At 35.4% G+C, this 18,508-nt stretch overlaps 2 protein-coding genes and 1 long non-coding RNA gene across 7 annotated transcripts in view; 1 reads left to right on the plus strand and 2 right to left on the minus strand.

Moving 5' to 3' along the window:
* The first annotated feature begins 2,680 nt into the window (after positions 1–2,680).
* On the plus strand, positions 2,681–9,300 carry LOC129567669 (scoloptoxin SSD14-like). Of its 3 annotated transcripts, none has more exons than XM_055444786.1 (5): positions 2,681–3,217; positions 6,683–6,859; positions 6,940–7,968; positions 8,093–8,333; positions 8,487–9,300. In XM_055444786.1, the coding sequence occupies exons 1-5, from the start codon at positions 3,213–3,215 to the stop codon at positions 8,751–8,753; spliced, it is 1,719 nt and encodes a 572-aa protein (XP_055300761.1). In that variant the 5' UTR covers positions 2,681–3,212; the 3' UTR covers positions 8,754–9,300. The 3 variants fall into 3 exon arrangements, with proteins under 3 accessions (XP_055300761.1, XP_055300760.1, XP_055300762.1); XM_055444785.1 differs by lacking the exon at positions 2,681–3,217 and adding an exon at positions 6,000–6,092; XM_055444787.1 differs by lacking the exon at positions 2,681–3,217 and adding an exon at positions 6,478–6,593.
* Positions 9,301–10,471: 1,171 nt separating this feature from the next.
* Positions 10,472–11,191, minus strand: LOC129567682 (uncharacterized). Its single transcript, XR_008687876.1, has 2 exons — positions 11,084–11,191; positions 10,472–10,793 (listed from the first exon to the last, which is right to left on the minus strand). It is a non-coding gene; the product is annotated as an uncharacterized LOC129567682 (long non-coding RNA).
* A 3,613-nt stretch (positions 11,192–14,804) lies between these two features.
* LOC129567663 (armadillo segment polarity protein-like) overlaps positions 14,805–18,508 on the minus strand; it is a gene marked incomplete in the record, with an annotated part of 4,821 nt that continues 1,117 nt past the window's right edge. For 2 of the 3 annotated variants that reach the window (XM_055444774.1, XM_055444775.1), the window contains 5 exon segments: positions 14,805–16,178; positions 17,102–17,195; positions 17,302–17,568; positions 17,653–17,853; positions 17,930–18,505. In XM_055444774.1, the coding sequence (XP_055300749.1) occupies positions 15,988–16,178; positions 17,102–17,195; positions 17,302–17,568; positions 17,653–17,853; positions 17,930–18,505 (1,329 nt within the window). 3 annotated transcript variants of the gene reach the window in all.

Below are 18,508 nucleotides of genomic sequence, written 5' to 3' on the forward strand. Positions count from 1 at the left end.
CGTTCACAAACCTCCAAAAAACTTTTCGGGTTCGACTAAAGGTGTCAAAAGGACGGACAGCGGACGGACACTTCGTGTCCGTCCGTCCGTTTTGGGGTTCAAGGACGGACATTTCATTTTGTCCGTCCGTTTAGAATTCAAGGACGGACAATTTCATTTTGTCCGTCCGTTTTGGGGTTCAAGGACGGACAAAATGAAATTGTCCGTCCGAAAAAAAATCACAAAAGGACGGACGGACAAAATCTGTCCTATTGACACCTTTAGGTTCGAATTGATGTCAGATTGTATGCGTCTAATGTATGAATGGAACAACTGACCCTGTAGTGCTATGAAGGAATCAGTGAGATTCATATAATCAGCGAAATTGTTTGTGACCTTTGCCCGTTTGTGCGCCTTTCTTCTCTTATTATTCAAGCGTTTCAGATCTTTATCGTACCACGGTGGATCTGTGCTCTTTTCAACGGTGACTTTTGGGACGAATCTTTCCATTGCTTCGTTCACAACACTCTCAAACATCCGAAACAAATTTCCAATGTCATTCTGCTGCTCAATTACCGTAGATATATCTCTCTCAACAAACAATTCATTCATTGCCACAAAATCAGCCGCTTCGTACTTGTAAAACTCAGTTACGTCATTCGAATCACGCTCATTTTCATCAATCGTGATTTCAACTTCGATTGCTTTGTGCCACACATCGGTTTCTACCAACGGTCTCAACGACTCCGCAAGCGGTAAATCGTAGATTTTGTTTGTGAATACAAGATCCAAAACATTGCCGGCAGGATTTTCAAGATTGCACATTTGATGGAAACCGCAGCCGAGCATTGCCCTCTGTCGTCACATTCATTGGCAAATAGTAATCACCGTCTTCCGCCTTAACCCACTTCACTCCCGACTGATTAAAATCACCACACACAATTACAATGTCATTGTCATCATATTTGATTTTTGTCACTATCTCTGCAAATTCTAAAAAATTTTCTGTCTCATGCACCGAGCGAATGTACACAGCAAAAACATAAATATTACACGTTAAAACATAAATATTACACGTTGACAATTTTACACGCACATATTCAAGTCTGGTTATTTCCGTCAAAATAATTTTTTCACTGTGAAATCTTGAGTCTATCGCTACTAAAACACCACCTCCATCACTTCTATCACTGGTCAAAAATGTACGGTCACCGCGATAAACATTGTACTTTTTACTAAAATGTTCTATGTCTGAAATGCTCTCCGACAACCAAGTTTCAAAAAACGCTATTATTTGGAATGGACACGATTCTGTCGCTAATCGTACCACGTCAACTTTATCACGAATGGAATGTGCATTTTGAATGAACATGCTCAGTTTCATGAACTCATTCACAATGATGTCGGTGAATTTTTCCGTGAATTTGTCGGTGTCGGATTCGTTTTCGGCGGTGATGTTGCCGAATGTGCCTCGGTTTGTTCGTTTGTTTCCATTGGTTCCGGGTTTTTGTTTCGTTTTTTTTCCAATGCCGGGAAAAAATCACCAAGTGTGGTTTCATTGTGGAATCGACGGACCAAAACATTCTCAGGCCAGACATCTGGCTCAATCAAAACATCAAATTCATCATCGTTTACTGCCACTTTGAACGACACGAACTTCAATGTGTCCAAATCACGGTCTTTTTTCACTAATTTATTCACCTCGACTTTCTTGCGGTCTTCAATCGGTGTGTTCTCAACAATATAATCGGCGATGTCATCAATTGTCGTATATGGGCGAAAACGTGAAACCCAGATGGATTTCGAGAAGGTTGGTTTCGGTGGGCGTTTTTCCTTAACAACGATTGACAGTTTGCTGTTGGCCGTTTTTGTACCAACTTTCGGTTCGGGCGCATTCAATTTCTTGTTGAAATCATATGATATTTTCATGCTGAAAAAATCGCCTGAAAGGGTTTTAGACGTTTTTGTCAATTTTGTCAGAAAACTCGTATTTGAACGATTTTGTTATTTTAAAACCCGATTTTGTTAAGAAAAAAATGATCACATTTTTAGATGATTTTGTCATTTTAAAAAAAATATTTTAGACGAATTTGTTAAAAAAGGAGAAAAATGTCTGGACAAAATTGTCATTTTTTTAGGCGATTTTGTTTTATTTTTAGACGTTTTTGTATTTAACCATATTAAGGCTGAATAATAAAATTTGAAGATGCTCATACTTTTCTGTAAAAAAACACTTATTTGCCTGTTATATTATTATTGTTTTCATACCATTTTTATCAAATTATATCTACAACGTGTGTAATAATAATAATGAGTTCAAATACAAAATAATTAGTCATAATTAATTCAGAGTCGAATGCCGCACAATCGTGCCATGAATGGAATTACAAAAATTCCGACAAATCGAATGAGATTTGATTGTTTTATATCGGATTTTGACATTTGCATTTCGTCTGTGTTTGATTGCAAATGTTTTTTTCTGTTTGCACAATAAAACTGAGTTTGTATTGCGCAAGTACATCGTGTACATTGTGCGAATATGTAGTTGAACCTGTAGTTGATTTGACTAGCAAATAAGAGGGGCTAATTACGATTTGCAAATTCAATGGGTCAATGGAGCTGAGTATAATGACGCTTTGCGCATCATAACATCAGGTTTTTAGAACGGTTATTATCTACGTCGCTTCTATCGTTGTCTCCTGTTGATAAAAACATTTCAATTTAAACGTGTGGCGCATTCAGTGTTCGGCATCCAATCGATCAGTTGCGCTTGAAAGCTCATAGACTTCGGTTCATTTTCGCTGTGAGCTCCGACCAATTTAATTGAAAATTTTGATTTTACGTTTCTAGATTTAGATTCAAACAGAGTGTTAGAGAGAAAAAAATATTAATTTATTCGAACATTGATTCTATAAATCGAATTACATGTTTCAATCAGAAACAAAGTCATTTTTAATTTGTCAGTTGAATCGACCGTCAATTGTTTTTGTTATTTTGATTTACTTTTTATGGCCTGCATGACATTTGATGAAAAAAAGATAGTATGAACAATCGTTCTGTGTGGAGTAATTTTGAAGAGTAATTCGTTAAACGCAATCAGATTTAACACAACATTGTAAAGTACAAGACAGTCGAACATAAACATTTTAACAGATACACTCAATTGTGCTTTGTTGTTTGTTCGTTGTGTCGATCTGTCTAAGAATCAATAGACACCGGTTGATTTATCCAATATGATGTAAGTAAGCTTATTGCTTTTTGCAACGTTTATAACTTCTATTTTTTTTATTTTCGCATAGAAAAATTCAAACATTTTGAACATTCAATTGAATGGCGCTATATATGCCCCATATAATTTATCTCATGTTTATCTATTACTTTTTCACACGACCATGTCGTGTAAGAAAAGTATTGGGATCGCCTCGATTTTTTAACCCCCTTAAAATCAGTTTTTTTTTATTTTCGAACTCTGAAAATCGCGAAATCTAGCTTAATTTTAGGGTCATAGGGTTTGTGCCTGGTACACTATACGCTGTAAGCTGTACGCAACTGATTTAAAGGGGGTCAAAAAATAGAGGCGATCCCAATACTTTTCTTACACGACATGGTCGTGTGGAAAAGTAATAAATATGAAAAAGCAAAAAAATAAAAAATGAACAATGGTTTCTCAAATGAGTGTCACCTTTGGTATTGGAATTTTTTTGTGCTTGATGCATCAAGCGAGACTATCAAAGGATGAAATAATTCGCGTGCGTCAAATAAAACCTGTCCAAAAAAAGGAGATGATAATCATGTCAATGCAATGAAAGAGAATTAATTAACATCGTAAATTCTCGGCGAGCAATAATCGTACGAGACTTTATTGATGTTTAATAGATATGAGTTAATCTTGATATACGACACCATAATTGTATAATAAATTTTGTGTAAAATTCACACGTCTGACTTTCGATATGAATTAGACAGCGCAAAACACCACCTGGATAATCTAAGGCTATTGACAATAGCTCATAAACTCATAAACTCTCCGTTCTGTAGAACTTTATATGGAAGTGTAACATACAGACATAGCGAATTCGCATTCGATTATGCAGGGGGCGCCACCGTCACTCGATTCCAGAAATACACAGACCGCAATTCAGACTTGAACATTAAAACGAATTTCTATTTGAAGTCATTTTGAATTTGATGCAGAAATAAATAAATATATAATTAAAGATAAACGCAAAAAACTTCAAACCAGTATCAAATATTAACACTATGATTGTTCTTGGGGCACCCAGGGCCCCCAGCGAACTTTAAAGTTGAATAAAAGTACTAAACAGTGTATAAACCAACCGGAGTTAAGTCTCATTGTATAGATTGAACATTTCTCTACACGAATGAAAAAAAAACATATGCATATGTGTGAGTATGTGTAAAATACAGCCTGCCGCAAAACATGTTACGCTGTTGTTCTTGGGGGACTCCAGGGCCCCATGGCTATTTTATATTATAACTGGACTATGATAAGAGATATCGACTTAGTGTCTATGACGAAGTTGTAGCACTCAAGCTGCTCTACAACTTTGCTCAAGACACCAAGCCGTTATCTCATATCAGTTTCGCGGAATACGCGAGAAACCGCAGAAAACCGCGAAAAAACGCGTTTTTTTCCTTATCATTTTTCACGGAAATGATAAGAGATAACGAGATGGTGTCTAAGGCAAAGTTGTAGTTCTGGTCGAGTACTACAATTATTCTGATTCATTATTCTGTTATCTCTTATCAATTACGCGAGAAACCGCAAAAAAACGCGAAAAAACGCATTTTTTTCCTTATCATTTTTTCACGGAACTGATAAGAGATAACGAAATAATGAATCGGAATAATTGTAGTACTCAACCAGAACTACAACTTTGCCTTAGACACCATTTCGTTATTTCTTATCAGTTCCGTGAAAAATGATAAGGAAAAAAACGCGTTTTTCGCGATTTTCTGCGGTTTCTCGCGTATTACGCGAAACTGATAAAAGATAACGACTTGATATCCGGCAAAGTTGTTGAGCAGCTTGAGTACTACAACTTCACCATAGACATCAAGTCATTATCTCTTATCAGTTACGCGAAAAACGCGAGTTTTTGATAATCATTTTTCGCGGAACTGATAAGAGATAACGACTTCATGTATATGGTGAAGTTGTAGTACTCAAGCTGCTCTACATTTCTGTCAAAAAGGCAAGTCTCTTATTTCTTATCAGCTTCACTAAAACGATGTGGGAAAATTTCGCGATTTTCGCGTTTTTTCGCGTTTTTCTAGAAACTGATAAGAGATAAGCAATATTTGTTGCACCAAAATTATAGCAAACTTTGAGTATTACAACTTTGCTTCAGACACTAATTTGTTATCTCTTATCACAGTCCAGATTTCATATGAAGTATCTTGGGGGCCCTGGAGTCCCCCAAGAACAGTAATATGTTGCAAATATGAAGAACAGTCATAGTGTTAATTAGGATTCAAAAAAGTCCAAAATGCCGTATTCCTTGACTTTGAGATCACCTAAATGAGTGACCTAGTAGTAACACACTATCTTTGAAGTTTGATTAAAGATACGTGGCCTCAAGCCGTTTTAAATATTAATTTCGGTAGACTTTGTGATATATTCTCACATCTTCAAGTTGATTTAAGGGCCATTGGCTCTTATTTTCAAAATGATTTAATCGATGTACACGTGCTGATATATAAATTACGTAACAATTTACTGTTGTGACAAAATAATGAGAATTGAATAGCTCTCAATTAAGTGTTTTAATCAAACAGTTGTTCAAACAAATCTATTAAAACCTACAATTAATAAAAATGAAACAAAAAAAATTCATTTTGGGAATGATCACGCGATCCAACGGAATACAAATCCAATGCTCAACGAAAATGTTCACGAGCATTCTATGGAAATACTCAATACAGTCGATATCATTGAAACGTTTGGCCGCTCAAACGTCAACCGAAATCGTTGCAACGATTTGCTCTTCTAACTCACACACATAAACACAGCAATGACTTATGAGCTCAGCTGTGATTGTGTGCTTCGTGTTCATCGTCGAAATGAGCAAACAAACCAAACAAAACGAAACGTAATGAATGTTGAATTTTCATTAGAAATAGATTTTAAATTTAATCTTCGAGAACTACAAGTCCACTTTTTTCCAATGAATTTTTTTTTATTAGAAAATCATTTGTGTGAATACGCACTGGCGGTGGTAGTTCAAACGTGTGTTGAGTGTGTTTTGAACGCGTTGATTTTACACAGCAACACATGCAATTTATCTAAAAAAAATCATCGCATAAACTGTGCTGATGAATTCAGCTCAAAGTGAACGCTGTTCATTTTATTTTCCGTTCTAGAAATTTGTTTCAAAAAAAGTTGTTTGAATGTGTTCAATTCAAAACAAAAAATTATGTTATCACAAGCCACATGCCATTTTTACCGCTTATATATTAGCTATATATAGCTGAAATTATTAGACGATTCATAAGGTGGTGTAACCGAAATAAAAAGCAAAATCTCAATTTATTAGTTCATTTGAATGATAATCTCTGCAACAACAAAAAAACAATTTCAACTGTCACAAATCGTGCGAAATAAAGTGCAAACCGTAATTTTTTCCTTTGCGATAACTGTTCATTGATTAATCGAGTGTGTTTTTGGTTTTTTTTTCTCCAGTCTTCCAGTATCAAAAACCAAATTGCTTAGTCTGGCAGCTGTAATTGTGCTGGTCATTGGCGGCGTCTGGTTCTTTTTTCAACAAAAAGAGCATCAAGCGGATGACGGTTTTAAGCCGGATCAGTTCAATCGTCATGCGGTTGTTTCTAATGGGCCTGAATGTGCGGCAATTGGAATGTAAGCATTTAAAAGTTCAGTTCCTGGTTTATTTTTTTTTTCTTTAATTAACAAATAATTATAATTATAAATCATCTTAGGAAAATCTTGAAAGAATATAATGGAACGGCTGTGGATGCTGCGATAGCAACATTATTTTGCGAGGGTGTGACTGTGTGTCAATCGATGGGGCTTGGAGGTGGGTTTGTTGCAACAATCTATCACAAGGATAGTGGCACAGTTGATACTCTACTCGCACGTGAACGAGCCCCGTTCGCATCGACTGTGAACATGTATCAAAATATGACAGAAATCAAAGGAATTTTAGCAGCTGCAGTTCCTGGTGAACTAAAGGGCTACGCCGACTTGCATAATAAATACGGTCGTGTTCCTTGGAACGTTTTGATCCAGCCCACAATTGATTTGTGTCGAACTGGTCACATTGTAACGGAATATTTGGAAAGAGTGTTGGTATTGATGCGAGACAGAATTTTCTCATCACCTTCACTGCGAGAAGTTTTTGTAAATCCAGCAACGGGTGATGTATGGAAAACCGGCGACCGTATAAAACGACTGAAATTGGCCAAAACATTGGAAATTATCGCAGAAGAAGGTGCAGACACCATGTACACAAAGAATGGAACAATCGCTAATTTACTCGTCGATGAAATCAAAGAACTTGGCGGAATAATCACGATCGACGATTTTGTGGATTACAAAACTGAATGGGCCAAACCAGTATCAACTAAATTGAGGGGCAACTACACAATTCATTCGACTCCTTTGCCGGCTTCTGGAATGATTCTATCTTTCATGTTGAATGTTTTGAGCGGTTTTGAGCCATCGTTTACCGTGAAATTTATTCATCAAATGATTGAAAGTTTTAAATATGGCTACGCCAAGCGTACCCATCTTGGTGATTTGAATTACGACGAAACATTCATTTCGTCATTCTCGGATATGGAAACAGCGAATAAAGTACGTGAACAAATTTTACCCGACAAAACTTTCGGTGATTATAAACACTACGGCGCAGACTTTTCCATGGAAGCAGATCATGGAACCGCTCATATTTCGGTACTGGCCGCTAATGGCGATGCAATTTCAATTACCAGCACAATTAATGCCATGTAAGTTTGACCTATTTCCTTTTAAATCCATTTTCCACCATGACAAGTCATTTTGACCCATTTTACGAACTCAAGTGGTTGGTTCTGATAATAAAATACATGAAATATGCCTATATCATTTCAGATTCGGGTCACGCGTTCTTTCGAAGAGCACTGGTATCATACTGAACGATGAAATGGACGATTTCTCATCACCTGGAAAAGAGAATGGTTTCGGTTTGAGGCCATCACCAGCTAACTATATCGCTCCGAGAAAACGACCCTTATCTTCGATGTGCCCTGTTATTGTACTCGATAAGAATAACGATGCGATACTCATCGCTGGATCTGCCGGTGGATCGAAAATCACAACAACCGTCGCTTATGTAAGTTTCTTCAATTGAATGTAATGAAATCGAATGTCCTGATCCGTTTTGTTTTTGTCTCCAATCAAAATCCTTTAAAATTCCCTCTTTTGTACAATATCTTTTTCTTGAAAAGTAAAATAATAAATTCAATTGTATTCCTATTTGAATTAGGTGTTTGCGAAGCATTTGTGGCTAGGCGAATCGTTGGAAGATTCAATAAACGCAAAACGAATTCACCATCAACTTTTACCGATGGAAGTGGTGTTCGAAAAAGGATACAATCCCGAGATCCTTGAAGGTTTACGACAAATCGGTCACAATATCAGCGAAGACAAACCTGTAATTGGCTTTACCGCCGTCACAGCCATATCACGAGCTAATGGATACGTTGAGGCTATGGTTGACCCTCGACGATACGGCAGTATTCAAATAAATTAAGCGTAATTTGGTCAAGAAATGTATATAGGCCAATATTTGGCGCTCTAGTTTTAGCATGCATTGCACATGTGATATTTTCGATTAAGCAAACTCAAAACAATCAAATCGTAGTCCAAATAGTGTTGCCAAAAAAAATATCTCGACACACGATTGATTATGAAGGCATTGTGCTTGTGATTTTTGATTTTTTGTTTTGAAGAGGTCGTCGATATGATACAAATGTTATCGCGTCGCAAAGGCAATTAATTTTCTGGTAGTGCAATAAAAAAATAAAACATTGACATTGACCACATTATAAAATGTTAAATCACACAGAAAAAACGAAAGCAAAAACGAATGACGAATAATCAAGTATGAATTATAAGCGGGCTCTATAATCATAAATTCGTTTTTCTGATTTCTGATTTTGATTTATTGCATTACAAATCGTGAGAGCGACAACTGAAAAGCTAATTGAATTACATGTAAACAAGGAAAAAAAAAACTATGTCAAAATGCATTTGAATGTTAAATAAAGTCGACTAATTGAAAAATGCGTATTTAGAAATTGGCGTATTTGATTTTGCAGACATTTTTTTCGCATCGATTTCCTTACAAACAAATTCCAAGCTATCTGATGAAATTCCAATTAAAATGCTGCGTCAAATCGGTTTGATTAACTGATTTAAAAATAAATCAAAACATTACGTCCGGTATAAGCGATAACAGATGTTTTATAACTGTGCTCACTGATTATCATTAGTATTCAACGCATTATCTCGTTCCGTACTCGTCACGAGCACAAGTTAGCAGCGATTCGTCACTTTAAATAATGACGAGACATTCCAATAGTAGAGATTTGATTCCGTCAATGCTTGTTTCTGTTGTTGTTATTGTTATTGTCGAAATTGGTTGACGAAGGCTTGACAGGAAATTAGACATACGATCGACCGTTTCAGTTCAACTGCTGTAAATATTTATTGTTATTATTGGCGCTTCGCGTGGCATTACTAACGCAATCGATCGGTACAAACAAAATCAAGCTGGAAAATGTGTGTGTGTGTGTGTCCTTTTTTCAGTTTCTTGACACTGTTGCGTGGAAAAATCCAATCATACGTTTCTCTCTCTGAATCGAGCATCGATTTTATATTTAAAATAGCCGTTGTTATAGCTGATAATAGAAATTTACTGGCACTTTTTTTGTGTTATACTTATATTTCTATGTGCGTACATATGGAGACAAGTAAGAAATGATTTGATGTCACCCCAGATAGACTGTAGCCAATATATTGCAAAATCAATGCATTTTTTTCCATACGGATGAAAAGTGTAAATGGCTTCGAAATGGGAAAAGTACAGAAAGTAATTACCAACAAAAGGAATAGGAATGAAAACAGTGAGAATAAAGCAAATGTAGGAAAAGGAAATAGGTCAGTAATATTGATAGAATTTTGCTTTTGAAAACATAAAGATATGAAAAGAGCTTGGTGGTGTTGAATAAAATATAAAATATAATAAATGTTTACTTGTAGTGGAGGATTTTTGTGGTTGGACGCAAGCAAGAGATGTGATGTGAAGAGTGGCTTTAATCGAAGCTATACAATTTGTGATTGTAATTGCTTTGCATTCGCATTTCTAAGTCAAATCCATAATATCTCTTGAAAGTCTGAAAATTTCATCTATTTTACATATTTGAATTCAATGAAACTGAAAAGAATTAAAGAAAGTAAACCAATTGATTCGGTGTATGGAGTTAATTTATTTATTTAGTGCGATTTACAATTTCATTTTCAAAAATTACCATAAACTAATTAAATGATAATTTGGAAATGTTTCGTACATAATTTAGAATTATAGATAATGATCATTGGAGCTCATTTGATTTACTCGAGTATTGATGGCTATTCCTTCAATGTATACCATGTACAATTGTGATGTACAAGTTATATGATGTCATCGATCTAACTAAACGAATTTTGATTTGCAAAAATCATTCAATTACCTGAAGTAATTTGTTCCGCCTTTTTAGTTCAACTTTGTACCAACCGTAGTTGGAGAAAACTGGAAAATCGAATTCTGGATGAATTTCCGGTACCAAATATAGATTTACAGGCATTAACATACTAATGTTATTAATTATTAACATATTATTAACGGGGCGTTAATAACTCAAACATAACATATTATTAGATTAATAAACAACAACAGCAACAACAACATTCAACCAATCAATGAGCAACAAAGAACCAAACAACAAACAACACAATGATTCGACTGATGTAATAACAAGTGATAAAAATGTGATAATGCAACTAATTGATGAATTGATAATTTCTATTTTAATTTATTACCAAAATGTGAATGGTTTGTTAACAAAAAGAAAGAACATCTAAACTGAGTCCACTGCGAACAACGTCTCTTTTACGCTAACAGCAATTCGTACACGAACGAGTCAGTGTGACAGTTGGCGTGAGCGAGACAAAGTTTGACAGCAAACAATTTGGTTATGTCGGTTTAAATGTTCTTTAATTTACGCCGAAATTTTAGCTGCTCAATTCTTAATTTACGCCTCCACTGAAACTGGCCTTAATGATACGGTGTCATCAAATGAAATTTTTCCACCTCAATTCCACACAGAATTGTGTACAGATGTGATCGAACAGTCAACACATGTGATAAGCAAAGCAAAGGTGGTGCATTAATAGCCGTACACAATCAGTTTTCATTTGAATTAATTTCTACCGGCGAAAATGAAGGCTGTGAACATCTATGGGTGAAAATTTCAAGTGGTCAACAAAACATTTTGATTGGTTGTGTATATATTCCACCAAACTCAGCTTCAACAAAATATGAAAGAAACATAAACTACGCCAAATCATCTTTACAAAAAGCAGCAACTGATTCAACTGTGATCCGCTTTGGTGATTTTAGTTTAACAAGGTTGAATTGGGAAAGAGTCGATGATCAATTAAATACATATATTCCAATTAACACACTCAGCACAGAAGAAGTTGAAACCATTGACTCATGTCATGAGCTCGGACTGCACCAAATAAACTATCACCTAAATGGAAATAATCGCCTGCTCGATCTAATTTGGACAAATGATCCCGAGCTATTCTCTTGCAATGAATGTCACAACCACCTATTAGAAAATGAAATTCATCACAAAGCGCTCAACCTTGAACTGTCTTTCCATACAAAAAACCCAACAGAAGTCAAAATTGAATCATACCTCGATTTTACAAATGCTGATTACAAAAATATAAATAATGATTTGTTTCTAATTGAATGGGAAACAATTTTATGTGATGCGTCAATCGAAAATAACATTGAGAAATTTTATAACACACTAAAACAAGTGATTTCAAAACACGTGCAATCTAAAATAAGAAGGCCACTCATTCATCCTAAATGGTTTGACAATATAGCTATTAATTTAAAAAATCAGATTTACACATTGCATAAAAAATTTGAATTTAAAAAAAATATTCATCTGGTAATCAAAAATCGAATACAAAGAAAAAAGAAGAGAATATAAAAATTACGTGCTAAAAAAATATAACGATTACAAAATTTCAATGCAACAAATGATTATTGAAGATCCGCAACAATTCTTCAAACATGTTAATTATACAAAAAAACAATCAGTGGATATGCCCCTGATCATGAAACTAAATGAAAAAATTGGAACAAATAATAAAGAAATCGCAGATTTATTCCGTTCGTTTTTTGAATCAGTGTATGTGAAACACGACGACAGTGCAATATTGAACTTCGATGCGGAGAATGAACATGCTGATAAAATGAAAAATGTATGCGCAAATATTCCAGCAATTGTAATCAATGAACAAACAATCGAAGAAGCAATACATGAATTGCCATCGAATCTCGTCGCAGGACCTGACAACATACCAAACATTTTTGTAAAAAATTGCATGGCAACGCTAACTAAACCAATTTGTTCGATTCTGAAGTCATCGCTGGAAAAGGCAAATGTTCCAGAACTATGGAAATCGTCGTTCGTTCGTCCTATATTCAAAAACGGAAACAAATCATACATTACAAATTATCGAGGTATTGCTATTCAATGTATTATACCCAAACTACTTGATTCAATCATAGCGCATCATTTGAACTATCATATGAAAAACATCCTCACAGAACATCAACACGGCTTCACCATTGGGCGATCAACAATAACGAATCTTGCTGAATTCACGAGTTCTGTGGCCGAAGGAATTGAATCACATAAACAAGTCGATGCAATTTATTTGGATATTGCAAAAGCGTTCAATACGGTCAACGTTGAATGACTCTGTCATAAGCTTGAACTAATGGGCCTAAATTCACAAATACTGCTTTGGATAAGTGAATATCTGCGTGATCGAAAACAGCTCGTGAAACTCGATTCAAACACCATATCTAAGCCAATAAATGTATCGTCAGGAGTAGGGCAGGGATACCCAATCGGAGCTACACTGTTTATCCTCTTTATGTATGAGTTACCATTTTACCTTGAATCATCAAATCTACATTTGTTCGCTGATGATGGCAAAATTTCCAAACCAGTCAAGTCGATACAACAATGTGAATGCCTACAAAAGGACTTGAACTCAGCGATTCGTTTCTTCAAGATAAATCAGTTGAAACTAAATATCGGCAAAACCAAAGGAATAACATTCTACAGAGGATAAAATCAAATCCAATATGAATACACCATAAATGGCACTACCATTGACCGAACATCTGAAATCAACCTAGGAGTGATTTTAGACTCCAAACTGTCATTTAAAAATCACATCGACTACATAATCAACAGAGCTAAATCACTTTTAGCCTGGATAAGGCGTTTCACAAAAGAATTCTACCAGGCTTTGTTATGCGCTAAATCCATCACGCTGAATAAATTCATGCGATAAATATGATGCGCTCGCTTTGCGGTGAACGAGGTCTGTTGCTCTTCACTACCGCTTAGCGATGCGTTCACTGCAAAGCATGAACGTTCATGCGTGAACAACTGAAGAGCAACAGACTTCGTTACAGATTTACCGGCATTACTTTTGCAAAAAATTGTTCGGGCCATAATAACAGCAATTGTTATATATTTCATGATATTATAGTTTAATGTTTCTCAGTTTTTGATGCAATAAAATGGCGATCTTATTAATAATAAGATAATATGTTAATAATATCGTAGAATCTTATTATTCTAATAATATGTTACGTTATTAGAAATTTTCCGATATTTTGGTTATTAACATATCAATAACATATCGAAAATGTAAATCTATAGTACCAAACGAATAGATGTTGACCACTCACCACTGAAATGCGTTCGACTTGTGTTAAATACTAATTTGCGAGGAGAATCATTGAAAGTTTCGAAATTGATGGATTTCAAAGATTTGAACATGCCAATAAGAGAATCGATTCGATCTTTTATCAAATTAAGAGATAGAAGACTTGAACAATTGATCTTCGTCAGAGATGGACTGGACATACATTTTTGAGTCTCTCCAATGGTTCAAATCCAGAACCGCTGTGAAATAAAATAACCAATGTCGAAATGGTTGGATGTTTTTCGTTAAAACTAACGAAATGTTCGGTGTAGAACACATGGAATCCAAATTATTAAAAGATAGTGGCAAGTCTTGTACTCGAATGAATTTAATTTGTAGATATTTTACATTTTTCAATTTTTTCGTCTCGAAATTGAAATGTGAAAAAAAGTTTTTAATAGGTATTACTATCTGAAACAAGAGTTTCAAGATTTTGCAATCGATCTTTTACGCTGTGAAGAGCATTAATGTCGAACATTAGTTTTTCTATACGGAATAGACTTGCCAAGTTCACGTTTAATTTTCTCAACTGTGGATTCAATTTCAACGTGTCGATGAACTTTTCTCTGCAATTGCATTCGTCATTATTATGATGATCATTGGAGACTTTTATAGCAGATGCATTATGGCAACAATCACTTATCTCATGCAGCATTGAGACTCACCCTTGAAGTTTCCCTCAGTTTTTGCTTATTTTTCTGGTACACAAATACAAACACGATGAAAAATGTATATTATATGATTCATTTATTAATTTTTTTTAAATGTTTTGCAAATACATTCATATTACTAATTGAATATTGATTTTAGTGTGTATCAATTGCAAATGAAAATGCAATATTTTTGTTCTCATTATGTGTTGTTAATGGTAGTTGAATTGGCGCGATGCTCTTCACTGGAACCATAGCTGATCCTTATTGGCGAGAGACTATTCAATAAAACTATGTGTTATATGTTTCACGCGTGTGTGTGTATGTTTCTTGATTTGTTGCGTGTGAAAACGATGGAATTTTGACTTGAATATTTATGTGAAACTTTGCATTTCTGCATCGTAAAAAACAAGAATTTGAATGATGATTGATATAAATGTGTTATGTATTGAATATGAAAAATCATATATGCTTACATAGCTACGATCTATTTGAAAACAAATAATCAAAATATATAGAAAAAAGTAGGAAAAAAATATAAAATTTTGAAAGAATAAAACTTAATCCATTCTATGTGTATAAAAAAGTCTTTTTGAGTGAAAATATAATGGACTCAAAAAAAAAGAAGAATATGGAAAATGGGACTGTGTGTGTGCTATAATGTCAATCTACGAGAAAACAAACGAACAATTTCTTGACTTTTCAATGGGTTTACATTTGATCTGTATATGCTCTCGATTCGTGTGAGTTTTTTTTTCTTTGTACGTTACTCTAAATATGTTCGTGTATATATTTCATCTTAGAATCTAAAAACAATTGATTCATTGTTTGATTGATATTTGTTTTGATTTAAGTCTAGTGAAAAAGAAAACTGTCGTCGACAAAATGGTTCAGTTAAATCTTCTTTATGTATGTGTATAACATTAGTGTATCTTTCGAAAAAACGATTCAACAAAAAAAATTGAAGGACGATAAAACGAAAACATTTCATAAAGACACACTTTGACCCTGTTTGTTCGATTCAAAAACCTAATTAAGCGATTTTACGTGACAATTTGTTTTGTAATTCATCATTTGATCATCATTGGGTTTTCTATTTCTTCCCCTTTTTTATGCTAATAGTAATCTTTTTTGTCAAGTGTTATCGAGAGAGAGAGAGAGAGAAAAAGAACGAAAGGAATTCAGTTTTGGCTGCGTATTTTTGATTATGTTGCCATAATGTTGTCAGCGAACTGTCGAATTGAAATCACTGCGCATCACAGATTACAAGTCGGTGTCGTACCATGCGGCCGTTTGATTATCACCGGCTGGGGGAGAGGGCATCGAGTCCAATAGTTCGCCCGCACCAATTTCTCCGACATCCATATCCATTTCGTACGGTGATGTTGGTCCCAACGATGGGCACAATTCCAGACCTTGGAACGAATCAATTGGTATTGGCAATGTTTCGTACGCTGAAATGATAGCAAAAGTTTATGTTGAAAACGAAAAATGAAATTAAAATCAAGATAAAGGAATGAAAAACAAACCAAAATAATAATTAATAACAAACAAATCAAGAGATCGAACATTCTACCAATAAACCAATACCAAATACTAGAAAAAGAACTAAAATTTGAAACCAAAAATGGAAAATAAGCAAACCATAAACGAAGGTTGAAATGTTCAACTTGGAAACAGTAATGCATGCAAAATCATTGATAAACGGAAAAAATTGTTGAACAACTCAAACTTGAAACAATAATCATCTCAGGAAACTCAAGCAGTAAAACATTTGAAATTTAATTGAATATTAAAGTTGATCAATCACCTATCCTGTGTTAGTTTTTTTGGCTTTCTCTTAACATCCCATTTGTTCTTGGCAATTAAATTGGTTGCAGTTATTCGTTGTTGGATTATTTTATGTGATGATTTAAAACTAAAGTTACGTTTGCTTGTTATAATGTTATGACTAGACACTGGCATTAGGTTCTTGTTTTTGTTTTTTTGTTTTTTGGTTTGTTAAAACTTAAATTACATAATCATCCCGTTTTCAGCCTTAATCAAATGATCAAACGAAAGAAAATCAAAATGGAAAACTGAAAATTTGTTTTTTTGTGGTATTTCATTGAGTTCTAAATTGCTAACGTTTTTTTCATTTCTTTTGCTGAGCATTAATTTAGGTTGGCTTAGCTATAAAGAGAACAATTGCATGGAAAATAGAAAGAGAGATAGAAAACGGTGAGTTTTTCTTAGGTTAGCTTCTCTTTCGAGCGTAAAGTGATGAAGATGGTTTTAGTTACGATTTTGTGTGATTAGTCAAATGGTTAATGTTTTAAATTGATGGAGTGTGTTTTTTGTTAGCGTATTTCGTTGGTTTGACTCCAAAGTTATATACCTTGTTGGAACATTCGTCCACCGTGAGAGCTGTGAACACTGGGCGGGCCCTGTCCGTATAATCCCTCGTATGCTTGATCAGCTCCAAGCATATCCTGTGGAATGAAGTAATTTCATAAATACATATGCATATGAACAGGGAAAAAAGGAGCCAAAAATAATAACTAGGTTCGTGAAAATTAGACAAGTAATCAAACAAACCTGAAGATCTGGTCCGAGACCTATGTCATTTGGCCATGCAGTTTCGTCTCGCAACAATGAATTGGTCAACTCAACGGACAGACGTTTTCGGTATTCTGTGGATTTGTCCTCGCTCATTCGGAAGAGAATGGCGGCTGCGTATGTGGCAACACCTTCATTACGTGAATGCAACAAGTCAGTGAGTGGTGAAGTTGCGCCAGCAGCTTCGATCATGTCAGCGCTCTCCTTATCAGAGGCTAACTCACACAAAACTCCAGCAGCGACACGCTATGGAAATTCAAAGATTAATTAGTTACAAATACTAGAAATATTTTCGATTTATACCTATGCTAGCCTCCAATTCGTTCGTACCTGAATGTTTTCAATGTCACTCGAAAGCAAAGCGACAAATATCGGAATTACTTCTTGTTGGCGGATCAACACTTTGTTGTGTGAGTCTCTTGCGAGGATGTGCAATGCACCGACAGTGCCTTCAACGATCTCCTCCATTCGAACCCCATCAGCATATGCGCCGGGCTGTTGAGATCCATTGCTAGCCATTGACGAGCGTTGCTAAACGAAATCAAAATCAAAACAAAACATTCAGAATTTTTCCTCTTTCGCATGACTCAAACAACATTGTACTTACGATATCCTGTTGTGCCTTGTTCAACAAGAGGATCAAGCAGTGGAGCGCATTTTGTTCACGCAGTGGCGCATGATTGGCTTGGCACAAAGCTAAGTTACGAATCAATCCAATAACGGCTTTGATCAATGGCCAGCGTGATGGAGGGTTCAACAGTTTGACAACAACACGTATACCGTAATTGATCAAGCGAACCGCATTCTGTGCCATCTCGGCCAACTCGTGACGTGAAGTCAAATGGCGCAATGCACAAACGGCCGGTTCAGTGATCTCCTCACGATCGCCAGCATTGATGATTGTATTGACCAGTGCTTCGACGCCGTTCACCTGGCAAACAATCTGTTTGTTGCGCTGATTGTTGCACGTCAAATTGGACAAGATTCCGGCGGCGCAGGTCACAAAGTTGGCATCTTGTGAGCCGAGAATGTGGACCAAGTTTTGTAATAAAATGTCGAGTCCATCGGTTTTGGTGGCTGCGTCGGATAAATTACGCAATGTCCACAAGCAATTCTGTACCAAACGCTGTGACGGATTAGTCAAGTGCATGGCCAATGCTTGCATACCACCAGCTCCGACAATTGC

This window comes from Sitodiplosis mosellana, unplaced genomic scaffold (genome assembly GCF_009176505.1).
Source record: "Sitodiplosis mosellana isolate CC-2019 unplaced genomic scaffold, AAFC_SMos_1.0 Smas_scaffold_12, whole genome shotgun sequence".
NCBI classification, from domain to species: domain Eukaryota; kingdom Metazoa; phylum Arthropoda; class Insecta; order Diptera; family Cecidomyiidae; genus Sitodiplosis; species Sitodiplosis mosellana.

Excerpts from the sequence above, each read along its gene's own strand:
- LOC129567669 (XM_055444785.1), top strand. The coding sequence starts at position 6,022 with ATGAGCTCAGCTGTGATTGTGTGCTTCGTGTTCATCGTCGAAATGAGC. Across the intron at positions 6,093-6,682 it reads CAAACCAAACAAAACGAAAC|TCTTCCAGTATCAAAAACCA; the intron begins GTAATGAATGTT and ends TTTTTTCTCCAG. Across the intron at positions 8,334-8,486 it reads TCACAACAACCGTCGCTTAT|GTGTTTGCGAAGCATTTGTG; the intron begins GTAAGTTTCTTC and ends TATTTGAATTAG.